General features: G+C 42.7%; 1 protein-coding gene across 3 annotated transcripts in view; it reads left to right on the forward strand.

The window, feature by feature from the left end:
- The first annotated feature begins 6,026 nt into the window (after positions 1 to 6,026).
- LOC138147877 (very-long-chain enoyl-CoA reductase-like) overlaps positions 6,027 to 19,560 on the forward strand; it is an 86,656-nt gene continuing 73,122 nt past the window's right edge. For all 3 annotated transcript variants that reach the window (XM_069070542.1, XM_069070543.1, XM_069070544.1), the window contains exon 1: positions 6,027 to 6,180. In XM_069070542.1, the coding sequence (XP_068926643.1) occupies positions 6,154 to 6,180 (27 nt within the window). In that variant the 5' untranslated portion in view covers positions 6,027 to 6,153. The remainder of the gene's footprint in view (positions 6,181 to 19,560) is intronic.

Consider the following 19,560-nt stretch of genomic DNA (forward strand, 5'->3'; position numbering starts at 1 on the left):
GATTCTTTAATAACTCACTACTCTTTGGATCCAGTCATTCAACTAGACCTGGATCTGCCTAATTGCATTATGGTTTAATACATATCTGGCCATAAAAGCTTGGTTAAAATATGAATGAACTCTATCTACAGCAGTGGCATCCAACTTAAATAGAAAGGGAAAGGGACTCATCCATATGCAAGGATCTCACTGGGCCACATGTTGATTTAGTTTAAAAATGTAATATTATGTTTTTATTATATTTGTATATAATTTGTTAAATATTTCCCATTTGAGGTGTGGCTGGGTGGCATAGTGAATAGAGCATTGGCCCTGGAGTCAGGAGGACCTGAATTCAAATCTGGCCTCAGACACTTGACATTCTTACTAACTGTGTGACCTTGGTCAACTCACTTAACCCCAATTGCCTTGCCTTCCCCCTTGCAAAAAAAAAAAGAATGAATAAAAGGGGAGAGAGAATTTGTGGTTTTGTTGGCTTAGGGAACTCCTTGAATCAGGAAATTCCCTTAACCAGTGTAGGTCAGCACTTTCTCTACAATTTATAGGCTTAGAGAATTGTTTCAAACATGAAAAGATTGTCATTTGCTCATATAGCCAGTATGTGTCAGAAGAGGGACTTCAAGCCAGGTCTTCCTTGTTCCAAGGACAGCTCTCTATCCACAACACTATCCTGGCTCTAGCCCTGGACTCAGAGCTGGAAGGTATATTTGAGGTCATGAAGTCTAACCCCCTCACTTCACAGATGTGGGAACTCAGAGAGAGGTGACTGTCCAAGTTCACAGAGGAAGTAAATGGCAAGGCTGGAGTCCAAACCAAGCATTCTTTGCATTACCCCCATGGATACATTCTAGAAGTTTGTGAGGAATCTAAATCAAAGCCTGTTTCCATTGTTTGCCAATGTCCAGTCCTGTGTCACCTTTCCCATTTTCTGCAGTTTTTCAAAGATATCTTTTGATAACTTTGAAAGACTTTAGAATACTGACCAACCCAATAAAAAAGCACAAGTCAAAAGAATGAAGATGAGGCATGCCAAGATAATGAACTTAAAATACAAAAAGAGACATACAACACACATTGAATGTGGCTAATGTGGGGATTTATTTTTGCTGGACTATAGATGTGCCTCGAGGCATTTGCCTTTTGGGCTTGCATTTTAGTTGTTTTTTTTTTTTTTTCAATTTGCCCAGTGAAGGGAAGGAATTGTGGAGGGCACAGATCAATTAAAAAATACTTTTAAAAAGAAAAGGCAAAGATAATTTTCAGTCACTGAACAATCACACTGGTCAGTTTCTTTCTTTTTTTAACATGCTACGTGATTGGGGGGTTGACATAACTCAAAAAAGTCAGCTAGAGGCATGCTTCCCAAATTCTTACTTTATCTTCAATCTCTCTTTTTTTTTTTTATGCAATTGGGGTTAAGTAACTTGCTCAAGGTTACACGGCCAGTTATTTCTGGGTGTGGTGGTAAGTGTCTGAGCCTGGATTTCATTCCAGGTCATCCCGACACTGGGGCCAGTGCTCTTACTCACTGTGCTACCTGGCCGCCCCTGCGTATCTTGTCTCTTGGTAACCATTAAAAAAAGAGTACTGTCCTGTTGACCCTGCAGATCATTCTTTGCAGAGAAAACAAAAGCACAAGAACCAAGCATTTTGGCCTTCCCTTTGTTGTCAGTCATCCCATTCACTCTGAGTAATGTTTGTATCCTTTCTGTGATTAGCCTCTTATCTCCCAACATAGGTTAAAAGCAAGAGCTCTTTACCTATGGTCCCACAGACCCACTGGGGGTTTGTGAATAGATTTCAGAACTGTTTACTTGCATGGGGAAAAATATTACACTTTTATTTTCACTAACCTCTAAGTTAGCATTTTCCTTCAATTGTAAATTTAAAACAATATTTCAAGGAATCCATAGACTTCATCAGACTGCCAAAGGGATCCACAAAAACAGTTAAGAACCTCTGGGTTCAAAGGGTTCTTTTATTGTACTTAACCTACAGCATCAAGCTCAGCTCATTCTGACCTTTGGTGTACCTTATACTGTTCTTACAAGAACTGTGCTACTCTTTGATGTCGGTCCTCTGTTATCAATCCTTGCTTCTCTTTTCTATAAATGTCTTTTTAAAGTTTGAATTTGTCGTTGAGTTCTCCATGCAGCCCCATCAGCTTTTTAGAAAGGCTCCGTTTTTCTTTCTCATATGAATTATTTATCTTTGTGTCATCACAATTTCATTCTCATCCTTCTTGGGTCAACTTCCCTTGTAGGATTTTAGGTCATAAAGGGAAGGAAGGATGGATGGATGGAAGGAAGGAAGCAAGGAAGGAAGGAAGGAAGGCAAGAGGGAGGGAAGAAGGGAGGGAAGGAAAGGAAGAAGAAAGGGAGGCAGGGAGGGAGAAAGAAAAGAAAGAAGGGAGAAAGGAAAATAGGTGTTAATATTTTCCAGTTAAGGAAACTGAAGCAGACAGAGTTTGCAGCTAGTAAGTATCTGGGGCTGGGTTTGAACTTCAGTCTTCTTGACTCCAGCCCTAGTACACTATCCATGAGCCATGGGACACTACAAAGTGCTACATTCTTGCTTAGTGAGTGTGTCAAGGACCAACTCATAATCAACAGCTTCTACCTACTCAACAAAATAAAGAGATGGTAGATATACTCAAGCCCTAAACCTGAAACTTTATTTTGATTCTACTAGTTAAGGTTAGACCTAAAGTATGACTTTCTATATGTGACCCTGAAGGCTGAACACACCAACCTCCTCCTGGCCATTGCTTCACAAAGTCACATTCATACCATCTCCTGATTGCTCAACATTAAGCTTCTAGAGAAGGAGAATACATTCTGCAGAGTCATAGTGAGATTCAACTTCAACTGGCTTAACTATGTAATCTTAAATAGGCAACAGTAGTCACTAGGCCAACCTGGAACATAGCCATCTGTGACAAGGAAGCCTTTGAACAAAGACAATCTGCAATCCCACAAGGCAAATATGTAGAACCAACGTCCTTTATTCACCACTCCCTTCCCTAATCAAGGCTCTGAGGGATGGGGAATAACTCAGATCCTCCAAAAATGACAGGTTGGTGCAAGTGAAAAGAACAATAAAATGAATTTGAATGCTGTGTAATTATAGTGACCAAATTTGTCCCTAGAGAAAAGTTAAGAAAAATATATCTCCTTTCTTTCTTTGGAGAAGTGGGGACTATGAATGTAGAATGTTGACTACGTGTTGCCATTGTCCAGTTGAACTGCTTTCAAAATAATCCCAAAACTTTTTGAAAATGGATGTGATGTGAAAGCAAAAAAATCGATAAAACTTCTTTAAAAAAAGGAAAATGATGTGTTGGGTACTAGATGGCTCAGTGGATAGACTGAGGAGTCAGGAAGACTGTATCTTCCTGAGTTCTGTTTTTATCTCAGACACTTAATGTGACCCTGAGCAAGACACTTAGCCCTGTTTGCCTCAGTTTCCTTGTCTGCAAAATGAGCTGGAGAAGGAAATGGCAAAACCACTCCAGTATCTTTGCCAAGAAAACCCCAAGGAAGTTACAAAGAGTTGGTCATGACTGAAAATGACTCAACAACAAGAAAACATTCTTCTACTGTCTATGGAAGAGAGAAGGGAATCTCCTAGGAAACTTCATAGTGAGAGGGATTCATATTCATTCTTGGAATAGAAGGGGAGACAGCTCCGAAATGGTAGTTAACCTCCCTAAGGTCACAGAGCAGAACAGAAGGGTTCAGCAAGAAGCTGGCTGTTATCATATTTCTTTCTACCCTTTCCCTCACCATTACCTTCATTTTTTTTTTTGACCTTTTGGAGGACAATTGGAGTTAAGTAACTTGCTAAATTACATGACTAGTTTTTTTTGTGTTAAGTGTCTGAGGCCAGAACCGAACTCAGATCCTCCCCACTCCAGGGCCAGGGCTTTACTCACTTCACCACCTAGCCACCCCTATTACCTTCATTCTTAAGATGTCCCAAAGTATTCTAGAATGTTCCTTTTGTGGCCAACTATTGTATGACATTCCCTAAACATCACACTACACCACCATATGCAATCAACAAGCATTTATTAAATGACCACTGTGTACCAGGTACTGTACTAATCACTGGAGAAACAAAGACAAAAATGAAACACTCCCTGCCTTCAAGGAGTTTATATTCTATAGGGAAGACAATATATACTCATATAAGTACACAATATAATACATTCTCCAGAGATTTGCATTTTATTCTAATGCCCCCTTTATCAAAATTATATGGATAACAATTATAATGATGCTAATAATTATAATTCCTTCTTTGTAATACACTACCTCTCTCCCTCTCCCTCTCCCTCTCCATCGCCCCTGTAAACAATAGGATGTGGCTACAAACCAAAGGATGTTTTTCATAGGTATGCAGTGTGGAAGGGCCTCCTGTCCTCATATGTCCTTCTAAATTACAGGTGTACATGTGACTAGCATCAGTAGTAACAGCAGCCGACAACATAAATATTATCCCACATCAGGAGTCGTTACCATGGAGGTCTTCAGATTTCAGAGGGTCTGTGAACTTCTATATGGAAAAAATAAATATATCTTTCTTTGTTCACTCACCACTAAATTGGCATTTTATTCCGTTATGATTTTTTTTAAACTACATCATTCGAAAACGAGCATAGGCTTCACCAGACTGCCAAAGGGGGTTCGTGAACAAAAAGCTCAGAATCCTAGCCTCATACATGAAACTCCCAGGGAAGCCCACCCACTCCTTTTTGCAGTAGATTGTCTTAAAGCAGTAAGCTATTACACCCATGTAGTACCTGCAGATTGTGAAAGCTGTTTTCATGTTCATTTCTTCACATTTGGAAGACAAAGTCATTTAATCTTCATCCTATCATCAAGCAATAATGAGCAGGGCTGTGGGTGGTCCCCTTCTATGGGGTTATACAAAGTTCAAACCAACTTACTTCCTGCCCTACAAGGACCTTCAGGGGAGGCAAATCGAACCGCAAATTAGCTACAGGGTTTTGGGGATGAAAGCGTCTCTATTTTTCTCACTTGCCCCCTTAGCCTTCTACTTTTCTTGCCACCTTCATTTGGCTGAGGTTACTCTGGTCCAGGTCCTCTGGTCTGGGCAGAAAGCATTGTGAGGCCCAGGCACAAAAGTGCCTGCCCTTGGGAGAAGTCACAGGGTTTCTATTCTAGCTTCTTCACCTTCAGGATTTCCAAGTTGGGAAGAAATAAAGCTCCCTCTCTTCCTCTCTCACCCTTCCTTCATCACTCTATCCCTTAAGTGGGAGACAGCCTTCTGGCTGGCACATGCTTCTACCCAAGGGCTATGAGTTATGTCCTAATAGAGAACAGAGAAAAGGAGCCAGTATTTCCACCACGGGGCAATAGAAGCAATCCAGGGAACGCTTTGAAGCGATGCGAGAAGCATCCGAGGACAGGGCCCTGGTTGCCACTGATAGACATCTATGTCGTCAGCAGCCAGCTGGAGCAGGAGCGCAGTCAGCTCTTGGCTCCACACTGACGTTACTGAGGTTTGCCTGGGAGAAGGAGGGAGGGAGGGAAGGGGGGGGGGGGCGCTGCTCCGTGACTCTCCTTTCCCAGCGCTTCACCACTGGTAAGAAAGTCTCACCAACTGCTTTCCAGGACTGCGCTGGTCACCCGACGAGGGAGCAGCATCCCCTAGATGCAAACGTAAGGGGACGCACCACCCCTTCCCCCCTCCCCCAGCCTGGGGCTGGATCCCCACTACCCCGCCTCCCTGTCTCCCTCCCCCAGCGCATCCTGATCTAGCCTGGAGCTGCAGCCCCGGCGGGCGTGCTGGTGATGGATAGGGGCTGGGCAGTTCTCCCCGCCTGCTGGCCGGAGCTGGGAGCAGAGATGCAGGCGCCGTTATCCACCCCCGGCTTAGCTTTGCTGTTGGGGATGGAGGAGGTGGGGGGGGGGGGGGGGGCGTCCCCTTACGGGGGCATCTAGGGGATGCTGCTCCGTGACTCTCCTTTCCCAGCGCTTCACCACTGGTAAGTTGGGGGGGGGGGGGGGGGGGGGGGGGGGGGGGGAGGAGGGAGAGAAAGGAAGCCGTGGCGTCTAGGCTCTTGCCTGGGTAGCCTGAGCCGGGCACAGCCCCAGCTAGTGAACGGAGCGGCCGCAGGCAGCCAAGATGAGCAGCCGAGTGACTTTCTTCGAGGTGGGTGCATGCATGATACTTCTCTTTTTCAAGTTTTGAGCAGGGCATCTGGGGGTTCAGACAGTCCTCTCGTCTCGGCTCTCCGGCGGGCAGTGAATCCCCATCCCGCCCACCCCGGGACATCCACTAGCCAGAGGCGTCAGAGCCTGAGGGAAGCACCGGGAGAGTTTCCCTGGGGGACTGGGGAGCAAAGTTGAGAACTGTCAGGGGAAGGACGGTGTACGTGGACGTCATCGGGGAGGGGGATTCGGCTGGAGCACTGCCCGAGACGGTGCCACTGAGACTTGGGGGTTTACGCCAACCCATCGCTCGCTGCCCCAGGGTCTCTGATGCCCTCTCCACGCCGAGGTTCCGGCTGAGAGCATCAGCGGAGGTGACGGCAGCCCTCCTCAGCTTCTCTGCATTGGAGCGGGGGCCAGAGAGAGACCGGCGACTTTGCAACTTAACTACCATTTCTCCCAAAGGACAGTACACTTGCAGTCATTCTCATGGTCCCATAGGGGAAAAGCCCCAAAGAGGATGGCGGGGGTGTCGAGAAACCCGACAGCAGCAAACGCCCTTTCCTTGAGGGGCACTCACGTTGAGGTTATAGTGGCCCAGAAAGGGAAGGTGAAGTTGAACTCAGCGGTGTTTCCCACCGCTGCCCCGCTGCCGAGCCGGCTGCTAACTGATGGGACCCTCTGAAGTGTCTCAAGTGTGTGTGAGTTCTGACACGGTGGGTTTCACTTGGGATCAAGTTTGGGGGAGCCAGACAGCACCGAGAGGACAGTGTCCATCTCCCCCGGCACTCCAAATGAATAGCTAGCATTGGTGTTGTTCTGAGCTCTTAACTCCCTTCTTGCCCTTTACCTGACAGTCAGAGATCAGACAAAGGGAAAGGAGGGGAGACGCGGACGTCATCAGCAATCGAGTGTATCACCAAAACAACTCTCAGAATTTTTGAAAGAGGGCATGGAATAAGGCTCGCGCTAAATGTAGCATGCCTTGCCTTATATATAAAAGAGAATTTTCAAATGTCATCGCCAGGCACATACTGCACCCCTAAAGGGTTTACAACTCCTTCAAAGCTTAGGTAGTGTTCAGCTCCAGAGTTATTTCTTCAAGGTGATGACATCTCCCCTCCTCACTTTACCAGCTGCCAAGGACTTCTTTCATCTAGCGACAGAATTGTTTATATATAAATTGTCATGTATCATCTATCCCGAAAAACACTTCTTTACAAACATCAGAGACTGAGAACCATTCCAAATGGGGGGGGGGGGAGGAGTTACATAGGAGGAAATATCCAAACATTTTGGAATGGAAACCATCTGGAGTTTTTAACGGGGGCACACTTCTGGAGGAATCCAGAAGAAAACTGCGAGTTAGTTTTTCTGATATAATCTAGCTTTTCAATCTCATGAGATCCTGCAAAGACTTTGGAAAGATACCAGTTTCGTATTATGGAAGGAAAACTCTCTCTTTGTACATAAAATCACAAGAATTTCTCCATTCTTAGTAAATTTTTATTAAGTGTATGCTGAGTGCCTGAAAGACAGTATAGGGTCCTGGATTGAAGACAGGGCTTGAATTAAGGAAGGGATGGGGGTTCAAGTGTTTCTTCTGACTCTGACTAGCTACACAACCTACCGGGAATGAGTCACTAAACATCCCAGTGCCCTCAGGCAACTCTTTAAGACTAAAATACAGAGAAGATGCCAATCATATCAGTGAAGAGACTTTCCATAATGGGAGATCCCTACACTGATGAAATCATAGCTTGGTTCCCATCTTCCATCTTAAATTCCCTGGATCTGGCATTATGCTGAATGCTACATGATAAAAGAGAGAAGAAGTGATCCTTGCCCACAAATTTTATGGTTTTTTTTTTATCATGAAATAGGTCTTTGTGTTAATATTAACCAGTTATAGGAAGCAAGAGCAGGTCACTCCCTCTAGAGAGGCAGGATAGTGCAGTAGGCGTAACGACTTCAGTTGTAGCCTTGGCTCTGTAATTGAAATTCCATTGAAAACCATGTAAGTCACTTAATCTCTCTAAGACTCAGTTTCCCCATTTGTAAAGGGGTGATAATACCTCAAAGTTATGAGGTTCAAATGAAATAATGGATATAGGTAAACTCATTCGGCTTTGCAAATGTCAGCTGATCTTATTACAAATGAGGTTACTTAATTTTTATTTGGTTCATTTCCTTTTGCATCCATTTCTCTTAAGGCTTAATTTAGCTATAATTTCATTTGGTGGGTTCATGGGGAAAGGTGGCTGGGGGAGTGTTTCTGAATAACAGTAGAGAATAGGACCAGGTTCCCTTCTAACTGCCTTAGAATAATTTTAATTTCAATCATTGCCAGATTTTCTCACATGTGAACAAAAGAGAATGAAGATGGAAAGAAGGGAAAACCTATGTAATAGCTGAGAAAATAAATGACTGGAGATCAAATGGAGGTGGGGTGCCATTTAAGAAAGTAACCCCTTTATGTACCTTCCAAGACCTTTAGTTACCTCTCTGTATCTTTATAGATTCAGGGATGGGGTAGGAGGGACAGCATGGTGAATAATGGCATCCCTCTGCTAATTGCAACTCTCTCCATAGCCCAGATGAACATTACACCTTGAAGCCAAAGAATTGGGCACTCAGCACTTTATTTTAAAGGACAATAATTTCAGACTGTTACATTTTTGTGGACTATTCACAATGTGTTAGTTTTGGCAAATGTACTAATTACCAGAGACAGTGTGTTTCTTATGAACTGTATTGTATTTGAATTGTACATGGGCTTATTCTGGGGGCTGAACTGCAATTTTATGTCATTAAAAGCATATTTTAAGTCAATAATTCAGGAGACAAAAGCAACCATTCACTCCCTAGTCATCACAACCAATTCAGTGGATGTGACATTAGAGCAGCTGCAATTGCTAAAACTAGTAGTCACTAGTGGGCAGATCCAGCAGTCTAAATAGTGGTTAGGTTTGTGGGCCTCTAATAATATCCAGTTACTTTTAAAAATCAGCTTATGTTGCTTTGGGTTTGGGAGCAAAAAAGCAAAAAAAAAAAAAAAAAATAGGAAGGAAGAACCATAACTTCAGCTGTGGGACATACATTTTAAGAAACTTTACCTATTACCCAAAAATCAATATGAGTTACAGAAATCACAGAAGAGACCTCAGGGGCCATCTGGTTCAACCCATACTGCTCAAGTGAGAATCCCCACTACAAAAGACTTGACAAATGGTCACCTAGTCTGTGCTGGAATATCTCCAGAGAGGGGAAACCTATTACTTCTAGAGGAAGCCCATTTGTACTTTCCCTTAGCTTTAATGGCTAATTGCTGACATCAAACTTTAATTTGTTTCTTTGTTGCTTCTACTCATTGCCCCTGCTTCTGCCCTACCAGACCAAACAATAAAAGGCTAATTGCTCTTCCTCTTGGTAGCCCTTCAAATATTTAAACACTGTTGCCATATTCTCTGAATTTTCTCTAGGTCAAACATTCCCCAATTCCTTCATCTAGTCTTCACATGACAGGGTCCTTCACCCTTCTTGGCTATCCTCAATTTCATTTCTATACTTTGGTATCCCAGACTAAACACAATACTCCTGGACTTTCTCTACAATGTCCCAGAATACCTTCATCTCTCTTCTTCAACCTCTTTTCAACTTCCTTTTTAGGTACTGTCTTTCCCAATTGGAATGTAAGCTTCTTAAGGGCAGGGGCTATCTTTCTTTCTGCAAGTGTTTGCATACCCAGAACATAGTAAGGGCTTAACAAATACCTGTTGAGGTGACTCCACCTTCAATCTGACCAGGGCAGAGTATACAAGGAACTTTCACCTTCTTATTCCTGGAATCCCTCTATTCATGCAGCCCAAGATGAGATTTTTTGGCTGCCCTGTCATAATGCTGACTCATATTGAGCTTGCAGTCCATTAAAACGTCCAGATCTTTTTCAGGCAAACTGTAGTTTAAACATGCCTTCCTCATCTGGTACTTGTGAAATTGACCTTTTGAACCTGTGCAAGACTTTACATTTATCTCTGATGATTTTTATCTTATTAGATTCAGCCCAGTGTTATAGCCTGTCAAAATCCTTTTAGATCTTGACTCTGTCATCCAGTCCATTAGCCAACCTTCTTAACATTGCGTCATCTGCCAATTTGATGAACATAACATCTATCCAAATCATTGATAAAATTATTAAGTAGCACAGGGCCAAGCACAGGTCCTTAGGACATCTACTGGAAATTTCCTGCCAAATAGACATTGAACCATTAATGACAACTTTTTGAGTTTAGCCATTCAACCTTTCCTGGATCCATCTAATTATATTAATATTGAGTCCATATCTCTCCATATTTTCCACAAGAATAATATGAAATATTTTATCAAATGCTTTGCTAAACTATAGGTCAGCTAGTTTTGCCAGAGGTGTTAAACATGGCCCACAACACTCCCAAGTATAGCCTGATCTAGATTAAAATGTAATTGGGAAATATTTAACACAATAAATAAAAATACAATAAAATGTAGATAATGTTAATATATGGTTTTCTCAGTCAATATGTACCTACAGAGCTCCTTACATATTTTTAGTGGTCCCCATTTCTATTGGAGTTTGACATCATTGATTGATACTATTTAGTAGCCTTGTCAATAAAGGGGTTAATTAGTTTGGTGTGATTGATTCTTGAAGTCATGTTGGCTCTTTGGGATCCCTACTTCCTTTTCTAAATATTCACTATGCATCTTTTTAAAGATCTGCTATAGAGTTTTCCTAGCATTTGAAGTCAAGCTCACTGACCTAGAATTTGTAGTGTCTTCTATTCTATTCCATCCTATTTGATTCTATTGTATCCTTCAAAACTTGGGACATTTGACCTTTTCTAGTCTTTTAATACTTCTATTCTCCATGGTCTTTCATCACTGACCATGGCTCAGCAATCACATTTTCCACTTCTTTCAATACCCAAGGATATAGTTGACCCAGACCAGGTGATTGAAATTTATCAAGGGCAGTTAAAGGTTCCTATTAGAATCTCTTTTCTTATCTTGGCCATCTACTTCTTGTGAGTCATTTTTTTTTTGTTCTGTCATATGTCCCAGGTCAATCCATCAAAAAGCATTTATTAACCAATGACTATGTGCCAGGAATTATAGTAAATTTGAGGAACACAAAGCAAAAACCAAAATAATCTTTACCCTCAGAGAGTTGACATAAAGGGAAACAACATGTACACATAAAAGTATATACCAAGTAAATAAATGCTAGGTTAATTTTTTGGTGGGAGGGAGCATTAGCAGCTAGGACAAATCAGGAAAAGTCTCATGTAGAAAGCAGGAACACAGATGATGTTCTAAGAGAGCCAGGGGTGGGACATCTAGGTGTGGAAGTGAATAGAGCACTGCCCTAGAGTCAGAAGGACCTCAGTTCAAATCAGCCTCAGACACTTAACACTTACTAGCCATGTGACCTTGGGCAAGTCACTTAACCCCAGTTGCCTTCCCCCTCCAAAAGATGAGAGAGAGAGAGAGAGAGAGAGAGAGAGAGAGAGAGAGAGAGAAAGCCAGGGGATTGTAAGAGACAGAAAGCAGTGTATTCCAGGTGCAGGAGATATCCTGTGCCAAAGCATCAGTAGAGGGGATAGGAAGAAGTTCACAGTGTGGCTGAGACATTAGAATGGGAGTCAAAGCCTTAACAGGTTTTCCTTCAAGCCAACTCAACACGTACTTATTAAGCATCTACTATGTATAAACCATTCAGTGCTTGGCACATAGCAGGTAACCAATAAATGTTTTTTAACTCACTTACATACAGAAAAGCAGAGCACTAGGCCCTGGAGACATAAACATAAACACTTTCCTGTCTATCAGAAATTTAAATCATCCTGGGGGCATGATGACAGGGACACAGTTAAATAAATATAAGCTAATTTGAGGATGGGGGAACTAGGAGGAGGTGGCAGTGATCAGGAGGAAGTTTATGCTAGACTTGTTATAATAGTAATGGAATTTAAAGATCCCCCTGTATTGGCTTGGTTTTCGGGTTGAGTGTTAAAACCCAGAGCTTGTGAATCCCACTTGTGGGATGGACTTGTTGACATGAAAAGAGGGCTGAACGGGGAGGAGCTGGTGCCATGGACTTAGAGAGGCACAAGCAGAGGAAGAGAGGCAGAAGAATTTTTGGAAGCAGAATCATGGGGGCAGAGAGAGAGAGACAGACAGACAGACAGACAGACAGAGACAGAGAGAGACAGAGAGACAGAGACAGAGAGACAGAGAGACAGAGAGAGAGAGAGAGACAGAGAGAGAGAGGAGAGAGAGAGAGACACAGAGAGAGAGACAGAGAGAGACAGAGACAGAGAGAGTGAGAGGATTGCTAAGGGCCAGTTTGAGCTGCCCAGGACTTTTGAGAGCTGCCACCAGGAGCTGCCAAGGACTGAGGAGACATGGCTGTGATGCCGGTACTTTGTCTGTCTGTTTTGATGTTGTTTTGCCAGATTCCTCCATTGCTGAAGGACAGTGCTGTTGTTGCAGAGGTTCTGGAACCTTGCTGTTGGTTCAGAGCTCCTGAGACTGTTCTGCAGACAGACAGTGAATTCTGTCCACTGGTGAAGGACAGTGCTGCTGTTGCAGAGGTTCTGGAACCTCGATGTTGGTTCAGAAGTCCTGAGGAAGGATTTTCTTGTTGTATGTTTACAGAAATCCTGGAAGAGGGTCTTGCTGATGTTTTCAGGGGTCCTAGGACTGTTCTGCGGACAGAGAATGAATTAATGAGTACACTGGCAATGTATCTTGTGGCCTTACTAAGCTTTGTCTCCCCAGGAACAGAGATTGCTGAGAACTTGCCTTGGGTCAAGATGAAGAAAAGACCTCTCTTTGGGTATTAAATGCTGTGATAATATCTTAAGCTTGTAACTCAGGGGTAGATGGCCTTTTCAGTTGTGATCTTGGGTGGGAAACTTTTGACTTTTTGTGATCTGTGACTGACCAAATGAATGTACTTTGTTTATGATTGGAAACTAATCTCCATTTGAGAAAGAGGGGCTTTGTGATTGACTAAATGAATGTACCTTCCAGGGGTGGAGTAGTACTGGGAATTATTGAATTATACTTGGTGAATGCTGTATTTTGAATTATGCTGTATTTTTATTTTCTCTGTTCTTAATTTGTCACTGAATAAAATCGAGGGCTGCTATGGTGGTATTTTGAACCTTGGAAGTTGCCTTTGCTTGGCATTACACCTGTGCAAAGGAGGGAGGTGGGACATGGCATGCTAGGTCTGAGGAGCAGCTAGCTAGATCAGTCTGCCTGGAATGAGGAATCTGAGTAGTCAGAAAATGAAATAGGTGTTCTCTATTACCAACTTGCTATGAAGTGTTTGAGGCATTAGCCCCAGGAGTATTGTCACTTGAAAGCTGGTCTCATCTTTTCCCCTGAAAGGGCTGTTATAGGGAGCTTCTTTGTGTTATAAATGGCACTGATCTCATGGCAGTGGCTGCCAAGGTGTTTGTCCAGATACCTATTGCATAGGTGGCCCTATCTTAGGTGTGTCAAAGTCCTTTTCCTTGAGGGATGGATAGAAGCTACACTGGGTTGTGAGAATAGAGCAGCACTGTCAGGGCTGGGGATGGTTATGGACCATTCATCATTTACTCCCAATAGAAGTGTATCAGAAATGGGATGAGATGGGAGTGTTTCAGAGAATTCAAACTGACTACAAGTGTCTGTTCTAGCCTCAGGAATAAGCTCTCATCATTGGCAACACACATTTATTTTAATCACTGTAGTTACATGGCTCACATAGTGTTCCTGCTTGCCATGAATATTAATCTGGGAGTGAAGGAAGAACACCTGTACTTTAAGTATGTGCACAGGGATGGGCACATATACACCCTTGCTATTTTATGTCATTAATAGCTTCCATGAAAGTACTGTTTTAAACAAAACAAGAACCCCATCAGAACAAAGCAGAGCTCTAACCTACAGACCTTAAAGATCATCTTTTTTTGGATTTGTCTGAATCCATATCAAAGGGCTGAACTTGAGGACCTAGAGGGCCCCGTGTGACCTTGAGGCCATAGGTTCCTTACCCCTGATAGTCTAACTTCTGCATTTTACAGATGGTCAAATTGAGACTCAGAGAGAGTACCAGCTAATCATAATGTTGACTTTTCACATTTTCCTGGGACTACGTTTTTTTTTTTTATGACTCAAAGTACTAGTCTTATCAACTGACCTCTATATAACCCTCTAAGGTTCACAAATTACTTTCCATAATTACCTCATTTGAACTCCACAACAGCCCCATAAGGTAGACACTATAGGATATCATTATTCACATTTTATAAATGAGGAAACTGAGACTTCAGGAAGGGATGTGACTTGTCAGTGGTCACACAGCTAGCAGAACTGGAACTAGCTGAAATTGTTGCTTAGGGTAAATTTAGGATGGGGCAGAGCAGGGCAGTTAAGAGTGCAGTCCTTTGAGGGGTACAGCAACACTAGGAGGGGGAGGCTTGCCCCTCAGAGAGCTCAAGGCTTTGTTGCTGTAGGGGCTAGGGGAGAAAGCAGGTCCTGGTCAAGGGGGGTCAAGGGACACACCTTTGGAAGACACACCTCTGGAAAAGAGATGAAGGGAAAGTTATCACAATGAGGGAGTTCATGTGTGCTCCCTCCTCAATCCACCAAGTCAGTGGACAAAGTCCTGCCCACCCTCTGATCAGTATACTTCTTCTGATAGCAATGTAGGAAGTAGGATTTGACTCAGGTTTCTCCTGATCTCTTTCCATTGCACAGGATTGTTTCACATCTCCTACTTTTTAATTGTTTGTTTCTAAAGACTATTAACCCTGTGTGAACTAAACAAAAGGTGTCTAGGGTGATCTAGGCAACAGGGACTATAGATCCCAAGTAGATTGAGTCAATAGTCAATAAAAATGTATTAAGTAACTACTGCGTGACAAGAACTGTGCTTGAGTGACATTGATTCATGCCATGTCTTGAAAAAAGAATGAGGCCTGGATGCCAGTAACAGTTCAGCCTTGGATAAACTTCCTCACATCTCCAGACCCAAGTTTCCTTGCTTGTAAAATCTGATACTAAATGGACTAGATCAGACCTTATTAAATTTTTTCCATTTGTATTTTGTTTTTTATGGGGGAAGGAAAGCAGAGCAGTTGGGGTTAAGTGACTTGTCCAAGGTCACACAGCTAGTAAATGTCAAGTGCCTGAGGATGGATTTGAACTCTGGTCCTCCTGACTCCAGGGCTGGTGCTCTATTTACTGTGCTACCTAGCTGCCCCTTCTCTTGTATTTCTATTTTTATTTATTTCTTTTAAGCAATCGGGGTTAAGTAACTTGCTCAAGGTTACATGGCCAGTTATTTCTGGATGTGGTGCTGAGTATCTGAGCCCAGATTCGATCCCCAGGTCATCCCAACACTAGAGCTGGTGCTCTTACTCACTGAACCACCTGGGCACCCCAGCCTTCACTTGTATTTCAACAGCATTCCTTCATGTTGTATGGCCAAAGGGTATGCATAGTGCAAAATGCACATGCTGTGCCTTCAGAACCAAGGCTGCGGTGAAATTGCCTATGCAACATGGGCAAATGCTGCCAGAAACATCTCAGATTCATTACATGTTTAATTTTTAATTAAGTTTTGGTCATTGCGTGTTCAGAAACCTTTTAACTGTTGCCAAATTTTTCACAACCCCATATGGGGTTGCAACCCATAGTTTAAGAAGCACTAGACTAGATGATTTATTTCTAAGGTTTCTTCTGTTTCTAAATTTCCACGATTTTATTCTGTAGGTGTTTGTATTGTACTCTCCTTAGTATTTGTAGAGTACACCAGCTCCTCTAACCTACATGTTGAAGGTTGTAGAAGGATAGATTTCCATGGTCCAGCAGGCTTCGTAACCACAAAAACCTGACTGATTAATTTTTGTCTATGTATTCCTGGTGTCCAACACAGTACCTAGTATAGATCCTCTAAAAATGCTCACTGATTGATTAATTGATTTGGTGTCCTCCTACCTCCCTTTCTCCACTGTTGGCTACCTCTAAACACCTCTTGTAAAATAAGAAAAGGCATTTATAATAGCTACTCATTCCAGTGGAGCACCCCTACCTCTTCCCCATTCCCCCCCCCCCCATTATCTCAACTCCCACTGTACTGGGAGGTTGGGTATGCAAAGGGCAATGAATCACTCTTCCCCTCAGGGTAACCCTGAGGAGTTTGGGGATCTAAGCTGCTCATTCCGAGTTACCATTTTGCTCCTATGTGCTACCTAATGATTATCAATTAACCTCCCTTAGTTAAGTTTTTAAAAAGAGTATTTACTAAACAGCTGTAAAGATTTGTTATGGAAACAATTCCCCAGTAAATTCTGGAACATAGCCTCCCTTTGCACATTGGAGGGCCCTGGGAAGAGTGAGCCCAATTTTATCCTAATGTGATTAAAAGGGTAACTCAGCTCTTGGCATCTGGAAGTCTTCTCTCTTTGTGGAGACCTAAAGTTCTCCTTTGCTGTGTGCAAGTTCTCTGCTAGGCTCAAGGGATCTGTGCCCTTATAGAATCCTGAAGCTCTTTTTCCTTAGTGGGTTATTGTTTGCACTTGGCTCCTGCTACAAATGCCGATGTCCTTGGCCACTTATCTTCTGGGAACAAGGCATTGAAGTCAGTGAGAAATTCAAATCTTCTGACATTTTGAAGTTTATCAAGTCAGTCTCTGGTCAAGGGGGAAAGGGAGGATTACCCTCCTATTGATGAGGGATAGCTCCCAATAGGTTCAGCAGGAACTCTGATCTTATCTAAGACCAGAAAACCTGCAATAACGTCTGGAAAGAATTCAAGGTCTCAGGCTTAATTGGAGTTGGAGTTGTAGAAGTTTATTTTTACGGCTTCGTAGAAACGGGCATGAGTCCTTGAGAGGGGTACATGCTTTTACTTTTAAAGGGTAGGGCTGCCATTATCAGGGCTGACTGGATGGAGGGAAGGGACCTCAGTGCATAGATAAAGGTTAGAGCTAATCGAGAGGAACTTGTGACTTTAGTGCATAGATAGTTTAGATGAGATTTGGGCCGGACCAGAGGAGACATGAAGAGATTAAGTAAGAACAAAGGAGTCACAAGGTGTTGCCTAGGCCAAGTTCGGATAGGGGGAAGGGTCAGAGTTTGAGGCTGGGAAAGGGATTTTACAGATTACAATTTTACAATACAAATTGCAGTTACAATTGAACAAACTGGTTTTACAAATTGATTTAGACCCCAGGTACCCCATCACTATCCCCCCAAGTGGTCTTCTCTCAGGGTCTTGACTAGAGCTATTGTAACACTAGACTAGACAGTTAATGGACTGCTAGATTCATAACTGACTTACTTATTTAGCTAAGCCCCACAAAGCATGACTTCTCTTCAACCAATCACAAGGCATTTTCTATGTGACCATTTGTTGTTGTTCAGTCAGTTTTAGTCATACACAACTCTCCCTGACCCCATTTGGGGTTTTCTTGGAAAAGCTACTGGAGTGGTTTGCCATTTCCTTCTACAATTCATTTTACAGATGAGGAAACTGAGGCAAACAGGTTAAGTGACTTGCCCAGGGTCACACAACTAGTAAGTGTCTGAAGCCAGATTTGAACTCAGGAAGAAAAGTCTTTCTGACTCCAGGCCCAACACTTTTTCTATTGCCATGTGACTATTTATTTTCATTTAATTTAATTCACACCTTTGATTGATTGATTTGTTTAATAGAGATATCCAGGAATTGTTCATGCTTAGTTTTTATCTGATCAATTTTATAACTCAAAGTGGCTTTCTCACTTGGTAACAGTGATAGGCCATAGAGTACCTTGTTAATTCCCTTAGTAGCAGTTGAGGAATATGGGACACTTTCTCTTACATCATTATAGTATTTTTTCTTTATTATTTTAGAAATGAAGTAGGATTATCAAAAATTGGTTGATGATCCCATTCCACCCACTTTCTATAGGAATGTGTGGCCCTCATTGCTCAGAGTCTGATTGTAATTGCTGTGTAATAGGCCTCTCACTGGATCTCTTGTAGAGGCTCTACATTCCAGCTGCTGGACCATCAACTCAACAGTCATCTTGACTTACATCTTGCCATTGGACTCCAATGATTCTGCAGGAGAGAGTGAGGCTGATGACTTTGCACAGCCCTTCCTCCCTTAATCCTATTCACTAGCAAGTCAAGACATCACCCTCCTGATGTCATTGGTCCCATTCAAGAAAGGAAGGATGAACAGCAAAACCTCCTTTGATTCCACCCAGTTTGAAATCCTCACTCCCTATTCAGATTTCTGGATCTCTCCTTTGCACATATCACACCCAACCTTGTATTATATTTATTTGTGCACATGTCATATCTTCCTTGTTCCCTTCAGCAGATATTAAGCTCCTTAAGAACAGACTCTGTCCACAATTTTCCTACAAAGAGTGGGAAGGTGAGAAAGGGAGACAACTGTGAAGTTTGATTCCTTCAGAGGAACCCCTTTGAAACTGAATAGAAGTTACTTTGGAAATGTCGCCTAAGTAAGGGCCCAAACTGTGCAGCTCTATTAGAGGAGACAAAATTCAGTTGTTGAAATTGCAAACTTTAGAATACTATAGTGATGCAGGGCTTTCTACTTGCTGGAAATACAGCTGGGCATGGGTTCCTACATAAGAGAGGGAAAGGCTCTCACACCGTGATAATTTGCTTTTGGAGCATCTCTCTCCCAATGGCCAGGATTTGGTAGATCTTGAGTTGGAAGGGATCTCAGAGGCCATCTATTCCAAATCCCTCATTTTGTAGAAGGCAACTAGGTGGTAAAGTGGTTGGGGCTGGGGGGTCAGGAAGACTCTTCTTCCTGAGTTCAGATCTGGTCTCAGACACTCACTAGCTGTGTGACCCTGGGCAAATAATTTAACCCTGTTTGCCTAGTTCCTCATCTACAAAATGATCTGGAGAAGGAAATGGCAAACCACTCTATTATCTTTGCCAAGAAAACACCAAATGGGGGCGGCCAGGTAGCACAGCGAGTAAGAGCACTGGCTCCAGTGTCGGGATGACCTGGATCAAGTCCGGGCTCAGATACTCAGCACCACACCCAGAAATAATAACTGGCCCTGTAACCTTGAGCAAGTTACTTAACCCCAATTGCTTAAAAAAAAAAAAAAAAGAAAACACCAAATGGGGTCACAAAGAGCTGGGCATGACTGAAAACAACTCATTTTTTACAGTGGAGGAAACTGAGGCCCAGAGAAGGGAAATGTCCTCTCTCTGTGTGATTTTTTTCTGTTGTACTCCCATCCATCGTCTACTTAAAAGTTCATTTGTTCATTCACTCAGTCAAACATTTATTAAGCTCCTACTATGA

The sequence above is a fragment of the Petaurus breviceps genome, unplaced genomic scaffold (assembly GCF_028583685.1).
Source record: "Petaurus breviceps papuanus isolate PSGF00001 unplaced genomic scaffold, PetGlider_PUasm1.0 90808, whole genome shotgun sequence".
NCBI classification, from domain to species: Eukaryota; Metazoa; Chordata; class Mammalia; order Diprotodontia; family Petauridae; genus Petaurus; species Petaurus breviceps.